Source organism: Astatotilapia calliptera, chromosome 7, assembly GCF_964374335.1.
Source record: "Astatotilapia calliptera chromosome 7, fAstCal68.1, whole genome shotgun sequence".
NCBI lineage: Eukaryota > Metazoa > Chordata > Actinopteri > Cichliformes > Cichlidae > Astatotilapia > Astatotilapia calliptera.
In genome coordinates, this window is record NC_137428.1 from 24425023 (window position 1) to 24440911 (window position 15889).

General features: G+C 39.7%; 1 protein-coding gene across 2 annotated transcripts in view; it reads right to left on the bottom strand.

The window, feature by feature from the left end:
• Positions 1-15889, bottom strand: part of abl1 (abl oncogene 1, non-receptor tyrosine kinase) — a 39337-nt gene that overhangs the window by 7181 nt on the left and 16267 nt on the right. Inside the window, exons 1-3 of one of the 2 annotated variants that reach the window (XM_026173793.2) lie at positions 7054-7630; positions 2763-2927; positions 1156-1451 (exon numbers count right to left, since the gene is read on the bottom strand). In XM_026173793.2, the coding sequence (XP_026029578.1) occupies positions 1156-1451; positions 2763-2927; positions 7054-7138 (546 nt within the window). In that variant the 5' untranslated portion in view covers positions 7139-7630. Of the gene's footprint in view, positions 1-1155; positions 1452-2762; positions 2928-7053; positions 7631-15889 lie in introns of those variants that run through there. The other variant, XM_026173791.2, reaches the window with a different exon arrangement.

The window sequence follows — 15889 nt, forward strand, 5'->3', positions numbered from 1 at the left end:
GTGACACGGCCAAAAGTGGCTTCTCGACCGATATAGCCTTTAAGGGGAGGAGGGGGGAATCCCACTCAAGAAATTCAGCCACCTACGTGGATCTGCCATGAACATTAAATACTGGTAGTCTGCATTTTTAAAGTTCTTAAAATAAACCTCTTTTAAGTTGTTGGCCAGCCTCAACTCCAAAGGATTTAAGCAAAATGTTACAATTAGAAGTACAGAAACATGTAAAACTTGTAGGTCTTTAGTCTTGAATAAAATTAAATCAAGCACGAATTAAAACAAATCTCTTTCATCTTTTTTTCCCCTCTAGAGACACTCCACATTTAAAACTTAAGAGTAAGACTAGTGTGACAGTGGATTGTGCAAGCAGGAGGTTGTTTAATCCTTTCTTTGTGCTGGTGCAATTATACCTGCAGCACTGTTGCCACTGCTAGCCAATATAAATAATAGGCCTTCTTGTCCCCACTGGTTTTCCATCATTCTTCGGCCGGAATGACGGTGGAAATGGTATTAAATTATACAATTGTATTTTGTGTGGTTTTAAATATGCCATTAAAAATATTTGATTTAATTTGACTTGTACAGTGCCCGTAAGGCAAGACAGGAAGGCAGCATTTAGTGCGTATTAGAGTGAGTGTATGTGAGTTGGTAATGCTGTGATACTCAAGGAGACAACAATATGAACAATATGTGCAAGTAAGTTAAACGATTACTTCCTATAGATATTTTTGGCAAGAACGCAGCACACTATAAAAATACACTTGGCCTATTGTGGCTTGCTGGTGTGTGTGTGTGTGTGTGTGTGTGTGTGTGTGTGTGTGTGTGTGTGTGTGTGTGTGTGTGTGTGTGTGTCGTTAATTAATTAAATTACTTAAAAACACTGAGCTAGAGTTTTGAATGTGTTGCAAGAACACACATTTAAAAACTATCATGAACACACTGTTAGCACTACCTGATTACCAAGACGTGCTGGCCAGTCAGATACAGATGAACCATCCAAGTACCAACTATTGTGAAAGCATGTGAGAAAACAACCACTTAGAGACGTGGAGTAAGTTGGAAAAGTGCTTGTAAAGAACCCATTTAAAAAAAACAAAAAAAAGACAAAAACATAAATACTTTCTTATCGTGTGACTCTTTCTCACCGCTGATACCCACCTTGCCATCAGACGCAGTGTTAATCCTGTAATGGTACACTCTCCCCTCATACCGCAGAGAAATGGACCTCTGACCGGGGCTGCTTTCGCTTTCACGGACCAGAAAGCTCCCGTTGATGCCCGAGCTGAGCAGGTACTCTGCCGCGTTCCGTGACACGGGTCCATGGTACCAGCTGTGCTTCTCCAGGCTGTTGACTGGGGTGATGTAGTTGGACGGCACCCAACCTTGGCCATTCTTGGTCTGTGCTTCACACCACTCGCCGTTATGATTGTAACCCAGCACACGCAGCTTCTCCCCTAGTCAACATAGAAAGTCAACATTATTATATCATGTCTGGAATATTGTAATTAATTATTCAGTAGTTGCAAAAACTCCTCGGAATGTCTCAAAGTTGTTTGGAACACCCCTACAAGACTTCTGGTTGAGTCTTCTAAGTACTCCGATCACACTGTTGCCAATTCACTCACACTGACTCTCTATTAACCTCAGAGTCCATTTTAAGATTCTGATTTTGACTTTTAGAGCTTTATTTGACTTTTACATTCATAGACAGAGCTTTTGCAAAAGTGGCCACCCAGACTCTCCCTGCGACCCTGAGATCTGTGGATTTGCTAATCTCATTCAAAAACCAGCTAAAAACTCATCTTTTAAGACTTGGGTTTGGTTAACTTTTGTTCTCATGACCTGGCATTTAGTTGTGAAGCACTTTGTGATGTTTATCTTGAAAGGTGCTATCCAAATAAAATGCAACTTATCCTGAAGACACCATAATATGAAAACATTTTGAGAATAAACTATTCATATACACAACATAAAAGACATAAAAAAAAACATACACAATTAAATAATGATGGTGGCCTATTTTTGCTTTTAAATTAAATAATTGTGTAATCTTTGTTATTTGGCAATAAACAGCCAAAGTAAACAGACCTAATCTTTGCACCATTATAACAAGCTGGAAGGCAGCACTGTAGAGGACATTTTCTTGTTTATTCCTGTGCTTAAGATCCATTCTTCCTTCCTCTGTTTGTCTGTGTCTGCAGCATTGTTTTACAATCGCTTCAGTGGAAAACGACCCACGTGTGAGGCCATTGTCAGGAAGTGAGAGTCAGATGGGAGCGAAGGCAGAACGGGAAGGAGACGGGACACTAATAAGTGGATTCCCAGCAATGGTAAGAATCGTATAAAGACTTCAGCAATCTCCAGTAGAGATCATTTTGTAAGTTACATCCCACTCAAATTTAATAGATGTGTGTTGGTTTAGATTACAAACTCAACCAAGCCTTTTTCAGAAACTGATCTGACTCATTCTAAACTAGAGTTACTCTTACAAAAATTGGGTAATGGTCAGGATTATTTCCTTCCTTGTAGTGCCCTTGTGACCTGGAGTTTAATAAGGTGCTTAGCTTGCCTGGTTCATTTCCACTAGCATACTTTTGTATGAAATCCTTTTCTTTCTACCTTCACAAATACTGCTTTGTAATTATTACTATTTGCTAAATGGAACCCCCCCCCCCAAAAAAAACAAAACAAAACAAAAAACAAACAAAAAAACTTATATATAAATATTTTTATAAATCCTTCATTTATTGCCCCCACCCTCTTACCTTTAGTAATGCTTAAAGTGTTGTCACCACTGGCCACAAAATCATAGAGGGCAACAAACAGGTTGGGGTCATTCTCACTGGGTCCAGCCAAAAGGTTCTCTTTGGAGTTCCAGCGGGCTGCTTCTGTCAGACCCTGACCCTCAATTTCTGGCTTCTGGAGAGCTTCTGGAAGAACAACAACAACAAGCCTGTCAGAATACAAGTATGAAACTTCAATATGAGCAAAAATATTAATTATGAAGTCCGGAAGAGACACCACAACACTGACCCTGTGAAGCATTTTCACACACAAGTTGGATGATTCAGAACACTAACCTCTCCATCTGTCATTTTATACTTTTTTATATCACTTTCAGCCCATGTTTTGCTTCAGCAGTTGTGATCCCACCATGAAATCAAGAGTAAAGAGGCCAATCATGTGATCTAAATTGTACCTCAAGCTTCTACAACTTTTCATTTCCTGGATTATCCCTGTTTAGATTTAATTTTCCTAAATACCTAGACAATCACCCTCCCCCCAAGTTAGGCCATGAGAATATGTTTCACCACTGATCTTGTCTGTAAATATAAAATAGATAAGTTCAAAGTAGTTTAATTTAAAATTTTGTTATATATGTCTTAAATTATAACAAAGCATAAGAAGTAAACCTGATTGATAACATTCAAAATGTGACAAAATAAAATAATACACAGAAAAAAAAAGAAGGATTTTGTTTACAGTGAAGAGCAAGAAAAAAAAAAAGAGGAGAAACTATTTAAACGCAGTTTGGCCTATAAAATGAGCTCGACTGTGTGGTTTTCTCAGCTGTTGTCACACATGTTTTGGACCCATCTTGCATTTCATTCTTCCAAGCATTCCCAAAAAACAAATGGCTAGCTACTAGCATGTGACAAATTACGTTTTACCGGCAAAGCACAGCAGTGCAGATTTTATCATTTAACGGCTTTAGGCCATTTTACATCCATTTTATCTGCGAGCTCAGCAGGAAACTTCTTGACTCAGGAACGCTGTCAGCTGATCTGGGTCACCTGGGCATCACAGGCTATAAAACTTACCCATGTGCTCACTTTTCTCTCTCCCTTACAACAGCTGACATTCATCTTGCATCACTTTCCTTTGGTTATCACCACATTCCTTGCTGTGCTCTTAGTGCTCACTGCTCCTTTTGTTTTATGTAAAAGTCTTGCATGGATTACAACACATACCACCACACATATCTTAGTTGCTGTGCAACTGCAGCATTTGTGTGTTCTAGTCGTTCTCAGAAACAAAGCCAAATGGTTTGACTGAAAGGGTGAATGATTAAGAAAACATCTGATTTGGTAACAGCAGATAAAATATTCTGACTTGTAACTGTGTTTATTTAGTAATTTAGCAATTATGCTCAACAGTTGTGCCTCTGACCCAACTGAAAAACTACAGACAAATCAAGACTCAGCTAAACACATGTGATTAATTGACCCAATGAAAAAGAAACTAGACAATTTTCCATTAGTGCATCTATGAAAATCCTGTAACAGAAATAAATAACCTATTCCAAGACTAACAATGGACTAAGGACAACTTACAGCTTCAGAGGAGGAAGTTGGGCTCGTTCATAGAACAAGATAGCTCTACCTCAAGCCAATAATGTAACCTAAAGGCAAAAGTCAATAAAATATAGCTAATTATTCATTTGCATATGCATTTATCATTACAATGCCTATTTGCAATTAAAGAAGAGCATGTTCTTATCCACTCTAAATTCACCAACCAAAACAAGCATGTACCCCAAGGGGTGTGCCATTAATGGTTCGTCCAGTCACGCTGTCACTAGTACAAACCTCCAATCACAGGTTTTTGCTTGTTTTGTACAAAGAAAACAGTTTCTACTCCATTTTTTGTAACTGCCTCGTGATGAGTATAAAAAGATATTACCCTAGTTTCCCTATACTGAATACATTTTTAAAGTGGATATCTCCAAAACTGGCAACTCACGCCAACGTTTTGAAGATTGATAACACAATTTGATTTAATGCATTAATACTTGGATGGGTGAATAACCATATTGCAAAGATAACAGTTTGTGGAAAAAGCAGTGGCTGTTATTCAATAACAGCAGCAACAAATGGGTTCATTTCAACATGAGCTTAAAGGGCCATTGTGTAATGGACTTTCTAGTCACAGTGGGAGATGATATGACTTCCAAATTCCTCACAACCTAAAGTATTTCAAAGATTTAACATACAGCAGTAAACTAATATAACCCTATACAAAGTAAACAGGCCCACAACTTGTCACATGACATTGTTGACACGTTCCAGGCATCAATGTATTTGGAGGCTAATGAAATCCTTTCACACCAACTCTTCTGGCAAGCTAGGCTCACCAGCCTACTCACAGTGAGACTATCATAACTAAATGTGCTGCTTTTTTTTTTTTTTGTAGCTAAAGGACCTGATGGCTGAGCTGCTGATGACACACAGGGTAGATCTGGCTCATACCTACATTTCTATATTTCTCCTGTCCTTTTGTCCAAGGTGTAAACCTTCAAAAGCACAGCCAGCCATTCATTCATAAGTACCAAGCTTAATTTTAGCAACAAAAACAACCCAAATTCAAACAGATAAGACCAGAGATCGACCAAGATAGGAAACCGGCTCAAATGGGGCGGGGGGCTGCATACAGTTTGGGCTGGTCATACAGTGTGTGGGCAGCGATTTTAACAGCCCGTGCCACACATGCCCACTTAACAGGCCAGAAATACTGCAGCTATTTGTGAGATGATGACAGCATGCTGACACATGTGTCAACAGAGAGAGAGAAAGAGGGGGGAAATGAAAAGTCATATGAAAACAGAAAAAAGGAGGTAAATGAAAGAAAGAAGCAAAGAATGGGAGCAGCCCTCGTATCAGACCGCAGCTCTCCCCAGTCATGGAGTGGGAGAAATTACAGCATGTCCTGGCTGCATTAGTGAGATGACAGTCAAAATGATTAAATATGTGAGGAACTCCTAAAGAATTTACAGCCATGACTGCACTTCTATCAGCATTAGGAATGCACTGGAAGTCAAACACTGATGCAAGAAAGAAAATTTCTGCAAAAAACTAGGAGCTGTGTCATCCTGGTGATTCTACTTATCTCTAATGAACCAGTTTACAAATGCAACTAACCAGCTGGTACAGCTGTTAGTTCCCATCAATTAGTTCCCATCAACTGGTAAAGAGAAAAAAAGGCTGATTTATTGCAGATGGAACACACTTAGTACAAAATTACATATTTATGAGTAATGAAAAGGGGAAAACTTCTACCCTAATATATTCCTTTTGCTTAAGATGCTATGACTGAAGTAGGAAGTGGTGATGTACTTCTACTGACTGTAGATATGTTTGCAAGATGTTCGTGGGAGATAGCAAGGAACCAGGTGAAAAAGTAGGCAACACCATTTAAACCCCAAGCTCTCTGAAAATATCCACAATCTTCCTGCTGTTATGCCCATGGAATATAATTATTCCAACAATGTCAAAAAGCTTGCTTTGTTCATGGATCAAAGACAAACACAGCCTCCCTGAGGCATAATCAGGAGATTTGTTGTGCCTTCTACAATAAGATCTAAGAGTTAGAGGCTCTTTATCACTGTCACTTACTTCAATGGGGCCGTACAAGTACTATTAACTCTATTAAATCATTTGGTTGTGCAATCTACAGAACACACAAGACTTCACTCAGTCTCCCAGTACTAATCTTTTACTATGTACAGACCCAATATGTCCTGGACTTCGTTGAATTCCCCTTGTGTTGCATAGATAATCCGGAAATCAACTGTGCGTGACGCTAGGAAAAAAGTTCACAACCCCCTCTCCCTCTTTCATTATCTACTAACTTCATTATGGGAGCACTAAACAAGATTGAAGTAGTGTAATACAGCAGAGAAGAAAAAGGGAGCGCAGACTGAGATTAGATCCCCTCTCCACATAAACAAGAGTTAAGTGGGACATGGGCAGGAGTCAGATTTCCTTGTATTCTCTTCTCCGTCTCATTTTCCACTTTTTTCCTCTCCAGCTAGCCAGTGTGTCTGGGCTCCCCAACCCTCCCCTGAGCTTGATCTCCGCTTTCCCCTCCCCATTCTTCACTTTCCAGAACCCAGAAATGATTGTTGAGATTTTACACGGTGGATACTTCAACCTTTTCTTTCTTTCCTCTGTGCTCATAAGCCTTTACTTTTTCTCCATTTCTAACATCTCTCCTGTGACTGTTCCTCTTATGGCAAACTGTAAAAATCAAAAGAAACAGAAAACTAGATTTCTTTACCTGGCAAATAACAGCTGGAGGACGACGTGAGGCCTTTCTTAGATTTACACCCCACCAATTTTAGGCATATCTCCAACATTTTCATTTGCTTTCTTTCCCTTCACGCTGAAAATATTGTTGCTTGTTCAAACCAGATGTCCCTTGAACGTTTCTCGTCTACATGTGTCCAACAAAAGAATAATAAAAAAATCCAAAAGAAGCTGACAAAAGTGGAAAGAACACCAAGTAAAGAAGAAATAGATATTGGTTTGTTTTTCCTGGAGTCCTTCCAACTGAAATGTATCCTTTTATTATTGTTCTCACTCCTTTCCGAAACAGAAAGAGTCCGCTGTCCGGCAAAGTCTACCAACTTTTCCTTATGAGCGTCTCCATGTTTTTTCCCCCCTCTTTGGCTTTAGGTTGCCTCCACAGTTAAACAATCACCAAAAAAACCCCAACAAAATAGCGCAGATTTTGTCCAAACGTTTATCGCCTTGTAGATTTATCAGTTGAGTACACACTAGGGCCGTCTGTGCGGTGCCATTCCTCTCTCCGTCCCCCTGTGTGAGTGAGTATCCGAGGCACAGGGACTACTCGTGCTGCAGCTGCCAACAAAGAGCCTCTTTCAGGCTCAGTTTGCTGCACTCAATGACATCAGCTCAGCCCTCCCACCTCAAAAGTAGGAGGGAGAGACCACTACCACACACACTCTCCGAGAAGAATACAAACAACACCCCACCAGTATCCCAAAACCCATGCCAACATGTGAGTCAAACGCTCTAATTTCAAACTATGAAAAGAGCTCAGATGGTGTATACTTCTAAAAAATTCCTCCTTTCTTTCTGCTGAAGTCATAGGATAATTACAAGACACTCCTCCTCCTAAAATGCTTAAATCCCCTCCCCCCTTCATCTTTCTGCCACTATACCCTCTCTCTCGGTTTTTCCTCTCTCTCCCTGCCGTCTGAAATGTTTACAGGTTGAGGAATCTGTTCTGGAAACAGGTTGTTAGAGGCATAGCTAAAGTGCTCAATCAACAGGGGAAAAGTATAACTTCTGCCATTGTGTGCTCTGGACTTCACACTCATTTACCACAGGTCATTTGAAATGGGAATTAAGTGAGCAACATATTGAAATTAATCAAAATGAGGGCCTGTCACCGTCTCTTGTATTTGTTTTACTTTACAAGAAACATACGTGGCTCTGTGGTTTTGAGGCAGGGTCTCTGCCTTGACCATAACTAGAAAAAGAAATAACCCTTGGCAGAAGTTGCTGGACAACTTCACAACTCTCTCTTTCCCCCAGCTATCTCTGTATTAATCACTAAAGCGGAGGTTGCAACACACTAGCGTACTAAATCTACTGAATTAAATCACATGAAAAAAGTCAAAATTATTATTAAAAGCAACAAAGTCTGGAATGTTACTAAAGCTGCCAATGGCATTTGTCAAAAAACTTCAAAGACTCTAAACTATTTGACGAAAGCTTCTTAGCAAAATTTAAAAATCCATTCCTAAAAACATATGCAAGATGCACCCTCCTGTGCCCCAACTGACCATTATATTAAATGTGTGAGTGTGTGTGTGTTTTATTTAAAGACACAAATATTAAGACACAAAGGTATAATGCAAAATAACTGGAAGATGAGACCAGACTTCAACCAGCCTATCTTTTCATACATACAGTGCTTGACTTATCAAGTAGTCCAACAGGACAAAGAAAAACAATTACTACACAACCTGCATAGCTACAAAAACCTACATCAAAGCAAATTACCATATATTCTAGAAGACAGAGAGGAAAAAAAGAAAAGAAAGGAAAAGAAAAGAAGAAGTTCTCCCCATTCATCATAACAGGAATACACAAGTGAGAAAGTACGGAGTCTTCAATCATCTTATTTTGTCCCACCATGCTATATGAAAGACCTTTGGTCATCAATACACTGAATCCTGAAACTGCTTTGAAAACCACAGCATTTAACATGCTTCTGACTACCCCTGGCAAATATTTTCCACATAAATGACTTACATTTCACTGTGTGTATGCGGTTGAATACAGAGATCAGAAGTCCAGTCATGTAGGTGTTGTTGGGAAGCTGACTGGGTGGACACCATAATGCATAGAAGGAGTGTCAGGCTAGTTTGCTGGTTGACCTTTTCATTGGAATTTCATTTCAAAAGCAAGGACTAAACATACACCCTACACAGGAAAGCATACTGATGACAGTGACTTATCTTTGAAACACAATGGGAATGCAGTGACATTGTTGACTGATGTAAACTTTATCAACTACTGGTTAAAATAATATTTTCACATGGGATTCTACAGACTCATGTAGAAACTGTAGAAACTGCTTCAACAGCAATAACATGAAATCATTTTTTGTATGACTCTTGCACATTTTTGGAGGAATGGAGGAATTTTGGCCCACTCTTCTTTAGGTTGCTTCAGTTCACTGAGGTTTACAGGCAATTTCTCATGCAAAGCTCTCTTAAGATACCATCAGAGCATTTCAATCAGATTGAGGTCTGGACTTTGACTAGGTAACACCTCCTGTTTCATGACCCAATTTCAGCCAAGCTGTTGGACGAATGGCCTCAAATGGCCTCACATCTGACTCTAGAATTCTTTGGTTTATAGAGTGATAGCATGTTTGTGGTGAGTGTGTGTTTGGCTTTCACCAAACATGGTACTGTGGTACATGGTCCAAAGGACATTATTCCAGAAATCTTTTGTTCAGATGCAATTCTACCAACCTAAACCACTGTTTTAGAGAGAAGAGGCTTTCTCCTGGCAACACTTCCAAACAAGCCATACTTGTTCCATTTTTATCTAATTGAGATGTCATTTAAATTTAACATGATACCTCAGGCTTGTATAGTCTGAGATGTTTTGCAGTTTCTCTGAGCATTGCATGGTCTGCCCTTGGGGTGAACTTGCAGGGATTCCTGAGAAGACTGTGGTAAACGTGTGAATGTTAATCAAGTGGACTAGCAGCACCTGGCTGCTACTTACCCTCTTAATTCCTATGGATGCCAGTAAGGGTGTACTTAGTTTTTAACAAAATACATTGAGTCCTGTGAAAACATTCTTCTTCGCATGACTGTATATACATCTTAGTAAAAGATTACTGATTACTGAGCATTAGAATGATTGTCCAACCTATAATTGGCTTCGTGTGTGGCTCATTTAATGTGTAGATTGATGCAGTCAAGGACAAAGAGAGGAGAAAGCATGAAGGTTATTTAAAAAAAACTCACTCAGATTTATATATTTTTTAAAAATCAAGTTCTTGTTAACATCTCCAAAGCCCTTTCCAATGCATGTGAGTCTACACTGCACCTAGTTCATTACTATTAGCTCTTTCATATCACAGTCGAGTAGCAGGCTCTGTCATGTACCTCCATTTGTGTTGTTTTAGCTCAGTGTGAGTCTACATTGCAAAGAGCAGAGGAAGTAAGAATAACATTGCTCAGGTTGATGACAACTTATGTTCCTATGTGTGCAATAAAGGTTGTCCATAAAATATTACTCTGTTTAAATCATAGGCAGTATAACAGTTGGACATAGCCATTGTGAATTCACCTATACATCACTGAAGCCCCGTTACAAAGGCTCGAGGTGAACGTTTCCACTTTCCAAATCAGAGGGTCCACAAACTTAATGGCCAATGACTAATCAATCTGCTCACTTGTGATAATTTACAAAATGAGCCCCATGTTTTATTCAACTTGAGATTAAACTAACCACTAAGCCTGTAAAATCAGTGGGGAAAGTGTTTACTTAGGTAACAGAGAAAGGGCCATTTTCCCATAGACCTCTATGACCTCGTTTCTATTTTTGGGCTCTCTCTTTTTTCTTTTTTTTTTATAAGTGTAGCTTAAGGTATTTCGGTGTTGGTATCCACTTTTGGTACTCTATAGTCTAAGGGTGCTTTCACCCCTGCGCTGTTTAGTCTGCTTAAATAAAACTCTGGTTGGTGTTTTTTTCCCTTTGGTGCAGTTTGCTTGTGCAGATGTGAACAGAGTAAAAACCAAATCAGCTACAAAGAGACCCTTTGAAGTAGGTGGTCTCGCTACAGTTCCAAATGATCTAAATTTAACCTTGATCCAACCCAACTTCCATGGCTACGCTCCAAGTTTGAGCTGAACACCTTCCTGTAGCCAGGTATATTTTGATTTCAGGGATGTGGCAGACTAACGCAGACATCCTGAATATACAAACTGCACCAACTAGTCGTAAAGTGAAGTGATAATTAGAGAAATTCTCCATGTTATCCACTAGTCCAAAAGGGACGCACTGTGGTTTGCTTGGAATTTTCTTTGTGTGAGACAAATCAAACAATGGGGAAAAGGTACAAGTTCAATTCATCAACTGATTCTGACCAGAGAAAATTAACTGTAAGAGTAAAAATACCCCAAATTCTTTGTCTTGACAGTTTTGATTAGTGTTATTTAGTTTTACCAGTTAGCACCTGGCCGCTGTACATTTTGCTCCAGGCATTGCAGATTTGTTTGATGTGTTTCATAACTTTTTCTCTTCCTTGCCCAGGCAGAAAAGCACCCTTTCTTTGTTCCAACTCACCTCCAGATTTACAAATTAAAAACGGGATTTTCCTCCTGCTTAAGAAAAATAAAAAAATATGGATTCCAAATCCGACGAGTGATGTCACATTGGGTATGTCTGTTTTATTTTGTCTACGAGATGAAGCTTAAGGGAAAAGTTTTATTCAATGCTGGGGAAAGGGTGAAAATGAATACATAGAACGATACAGCTTAAACTGTAGTGATGGGGTTTTTCTTCCTTTATTTTTTTATTTGACGGGTATTCTGGAGGCTGCAAGTGTCGGCCAAACTCAGATTGGCTTTTTAAAATTTCAAACTAAGAGGAATCCCGCCAAGAGGATGAGGTGACTCTATACAAATAACAGCACTGGCATGGGTGGGCCTAAAACAACATATCCATGATACTCTCAGTACTTTAGCACACTATTGTATGCTTGTCTGTTAGTCTCATTAGTAATTATGGGAATTGTTCAATATGGCAAAGTCTCACTGGCTTTGAGCAACAAACTCAATACCCTGAACATTCAGTCACATGCCACTAGGCCCTACATCATTGCTTCAGTGCTGGTATGGCAAACATTTGTGTTCCTCTCATGCACCACCCCAAACACCAATTAAGAAGAAATGCAGGCTCCCTCCGACTCCGAGAAGGGCCCATTAACTTACCGCAGTCACAAAGTGTTGGGGAGATGAGGATGAGGGGAAGAGGAGAGGGGCTATAAAAATGGAGGAAAAAGGAAAAAAGGTTGCAGATGGAGAAACATGAAGCACATTGTTTGGAAGTGAGATCATAGGAGAATCATTCGCTCGCGTTTTATAATCTGAACCTAGTGTGTTAACAGTTAGCTGACATACATCCACCCACGAGGTGGCTTTTAGCCCTCTCTCTCCCTCTCTCTCTCTCCATTTCCTATGCCCCCCCCCCTCTTGCCTTCCTGATTTCTTTGTCCAAAACTTGAAGTATGGGATGAGCGCTCATAATAAGACTCAAACTATTTGTGCAAAGATGTTCAGGTAACACTGACATGACCCAGACTCAGATTTCTCTTCCCAAAACACGAACAAAATTAAAAAGACCCGCTAGGAACATATTCATATGATGACGTGTTAAGGCAACGAAGGCAGAGGTATACAATTGACTTGCATGATAAATCAAAACAGGAACAAAGAAGAAAATTAGAAGTTGATGAAAAACTACAGTTGTCATCAGCCTGATTTCTGTCCCGCACATAAAAGAGCACAGAGTCCAGCATATCCACAGTGCATAAAAAATGCTATAAATTCCATAGATCTACATTATGGAAAAATAATGAATATACATTTAAACTGAATAAACTTTCAGAGTACAACAAGATGGGGTGTAGCGATTGGCACAAAGCTATGTGGGCTCTGCTTAGCAATTTCACATTAATTTTTATTGTACACAATTTAGCACCAAAGGTAATCCGCATCTGTCAGTTGTCCTTAATCTGTTGATTGAACAGACACTCAAGAATCAGGTTTCATGTATACATGTGGGTACACATATGGCTGTTTATCCAGGACCCTCTAGAGAATGCAGCCAGAGTGTCGGAGGCATGCAGACCTGCACTTGAGGTTAGGGGGTTTAGATTTCCACGTAATTCTCCACAGGGAGACACTTAAGAAGAAAACAGTTGCTGGTCTAGTTCAAGGTTAATGTTGTAGAAGTGTAGCTGCAGGTGGTAATAAGTTACTAATGTTGATGGAAGGGAAGCTAACCATACAAGTACATTCATGTGTATAGTTTAATCCTCGCCATGTGATTGGACAAGAGTATACTAACAGCTCAGCTTTGCAGCAATCTTTAGTACAGACGGTCTGGCAGCAAAACCCCGCCGACCTATTGGAAAAGGAATGAGGGAACCATTTTATCATGATGACAGATGAAAAATAGGGCAACTCGTATCAAGTGACTAAGCACAACATAATTTTTCCACATGATGGAGTGTTGTGGCCTGTCCAGCGTGTGCCAGAAAGATGCAAACCTTGCATAAAAGTCATAATTATGCAAACCTGCAGAGTACTGGAACATATGGGTGATAGCCTAGGGTTAAAATTTCATATACCGAGCAAACAAGACAGACGGTGTCGAATATACACAACAATCCGTCACTTGTCATGTTTAAAATGACAACATAATCATCTGTGTTGCGAACGCCTGAAAGTTAGCAGGATAGAAGAAAGGCCAAGCAAATGGGCTCAGAAATAGGTGCTAATCCAGTATTGTTTCAGATTTTAACAAAACTCTGAAAGTTTACCCAGAGTGCTGGCATTAAACAGCTTATTTCAAACATATATCACATTATTTTATGAGTATGCAGATTCAGAATAGGAAAGGCAAACTTTCGGGAGGGAAAAAGAAAGCTGCACAGAAAAGGTTGCATGTGAGTAGATGGATTGCAGTGCTACAGAAATTAAGAAAAGAGTGTTAGCACAAAAACTTCTATTACTACTTTTGGATGTAAATCAGTGGGTAACACAATGACCACACAGTGACAAGACAGCACAGACAAACAAAATAAAAGTAAAGAAAGAAACAGTCTTTGTGCACAGTTTTCCTGCTATCAACATTACATGTCTTAGAGACATCTAAATGCCTGGGGAAAGACCCATTTGTCTGAATGCCCACTGGAGTAAAAACAGCAACAGATACACAAGCAAGCCACTCAGGCTATGAGACTCTCAGGCTGCAGCAGTGGAAGTGCTTATGCTCTTCTTAGAGTCTAAGTGGATCCAGATGGAGCGAGCATTGCAGGCCCCCTCTTAAAGCTCTATGAAGAGGAGCTTACTACAGCATTAAGGGACAGGACGGCATGACAGTACTTCATAATAAACTGGACAGGAAGGGGAAAAAGAAAACAAATCAAAGAATGGTTGCTTATTCCCGCTTAACTGAAATGACACTGGAACTTTTTGAAGACAAACAGAGGCGCACCGACCACATATAAATGCCCTAACGTCAGCTTGTGCTGCCCTCATGTCTGCCTTTGATCATATCATCTGTAAGAGGGGGAATTTCTGAACTGTAAAGCTGAACTGTTTACCAAAAGAAAGAGCTGGCACGCTAGGTAGCAGGTTGTCTGCAAAGAAAACAACAGCTGGGACTGCCTGCTTGGGTACGGAGTGGAGAACAGGGTGAGCGTGTGACAGAGTGTGGGCTTGTGTTATGGAACCAGGTGGTGACAAGCTCCCATGCTGCATTCCTAACTCAACTTGGAAGTTCTCTGTAAGCACACAAGTCTGTATGTGCGATGGGGAGATAAGTTGGAAGATCCCACATGTTGCACTGAGACAACGAAAACTATAGTGATGCCAACATAAAAGAAGCCGATTCAAGTTTGAGCAATCTATCAACAAAGACAGTCTAACTTGGCTACAAAAGCTTTAAACAAACACAGATGGTTCAGTAAATACTTATTTTCTAGTCAGAAACGGCGCAATCACAAGCTGAGATTTCATAACACAGTGTTTCTGATGCTGAAGTGATTTCAAATAACAAAAACCAGGGTGAGAGTCAGTGACTCAACAGGACTGTTTGTCCTAAATCCACATGCATACACTTTCAATTGTTTTGTTTAAAACATTGTGTGCCCTACGTATATCGAAAAGGCTTTGGTTTACGCTTTGGTTTAGCCCTAGTGTCACTTTTTTCCTTTCTTTGCTGCCATTTGGGATCTCTTTACTTCAGGTTAACGTAATTACATGTAGGCATGCGTGCAGCTCAATTTACAGCTCTTTAAAAGGGAACCTATTACTTTCTTTCATGTACGTACTGCTGCACTGTTTAATCGGCTCATATGAAACATGGCCATTGTTTAAAATAATGTCTGCAAAAAATACCTGTGAGCCAAAAATTTGGGCTTTGGACTGCTCTGCACACTCCATTTGAGAGTTGTTGTTTTTTTTCTTACTGTCGGCTATGCGTGATGTCAAACAGAGCAAATATCCATAATATAATCATCTCAGGAAAGCCAGGTAGAAGGAAAGTGGGTTAAAAGACAAAGTGATAGAGCTAAAAACAGATTCGTTCAAAGAGCAGCTGAACTAAGTCCCAATTCATGCAAAGTTACTCAAGTAGTGTCCAACAATAAAATAATGAAGTCAGAAAAGAACATAATAATATGTCTCCTTTAAGAATGTGATATACGGCATGATCTGAATGGAAAACAACTTGCAAAACAGAAAGGGGGATTGCACCAGTTATTTGAGAGAGGAATGCATAAGAGGTTGCATTCTTCTCTCCACTGCTGTAGTGGTGTGTGTGTGCATCTC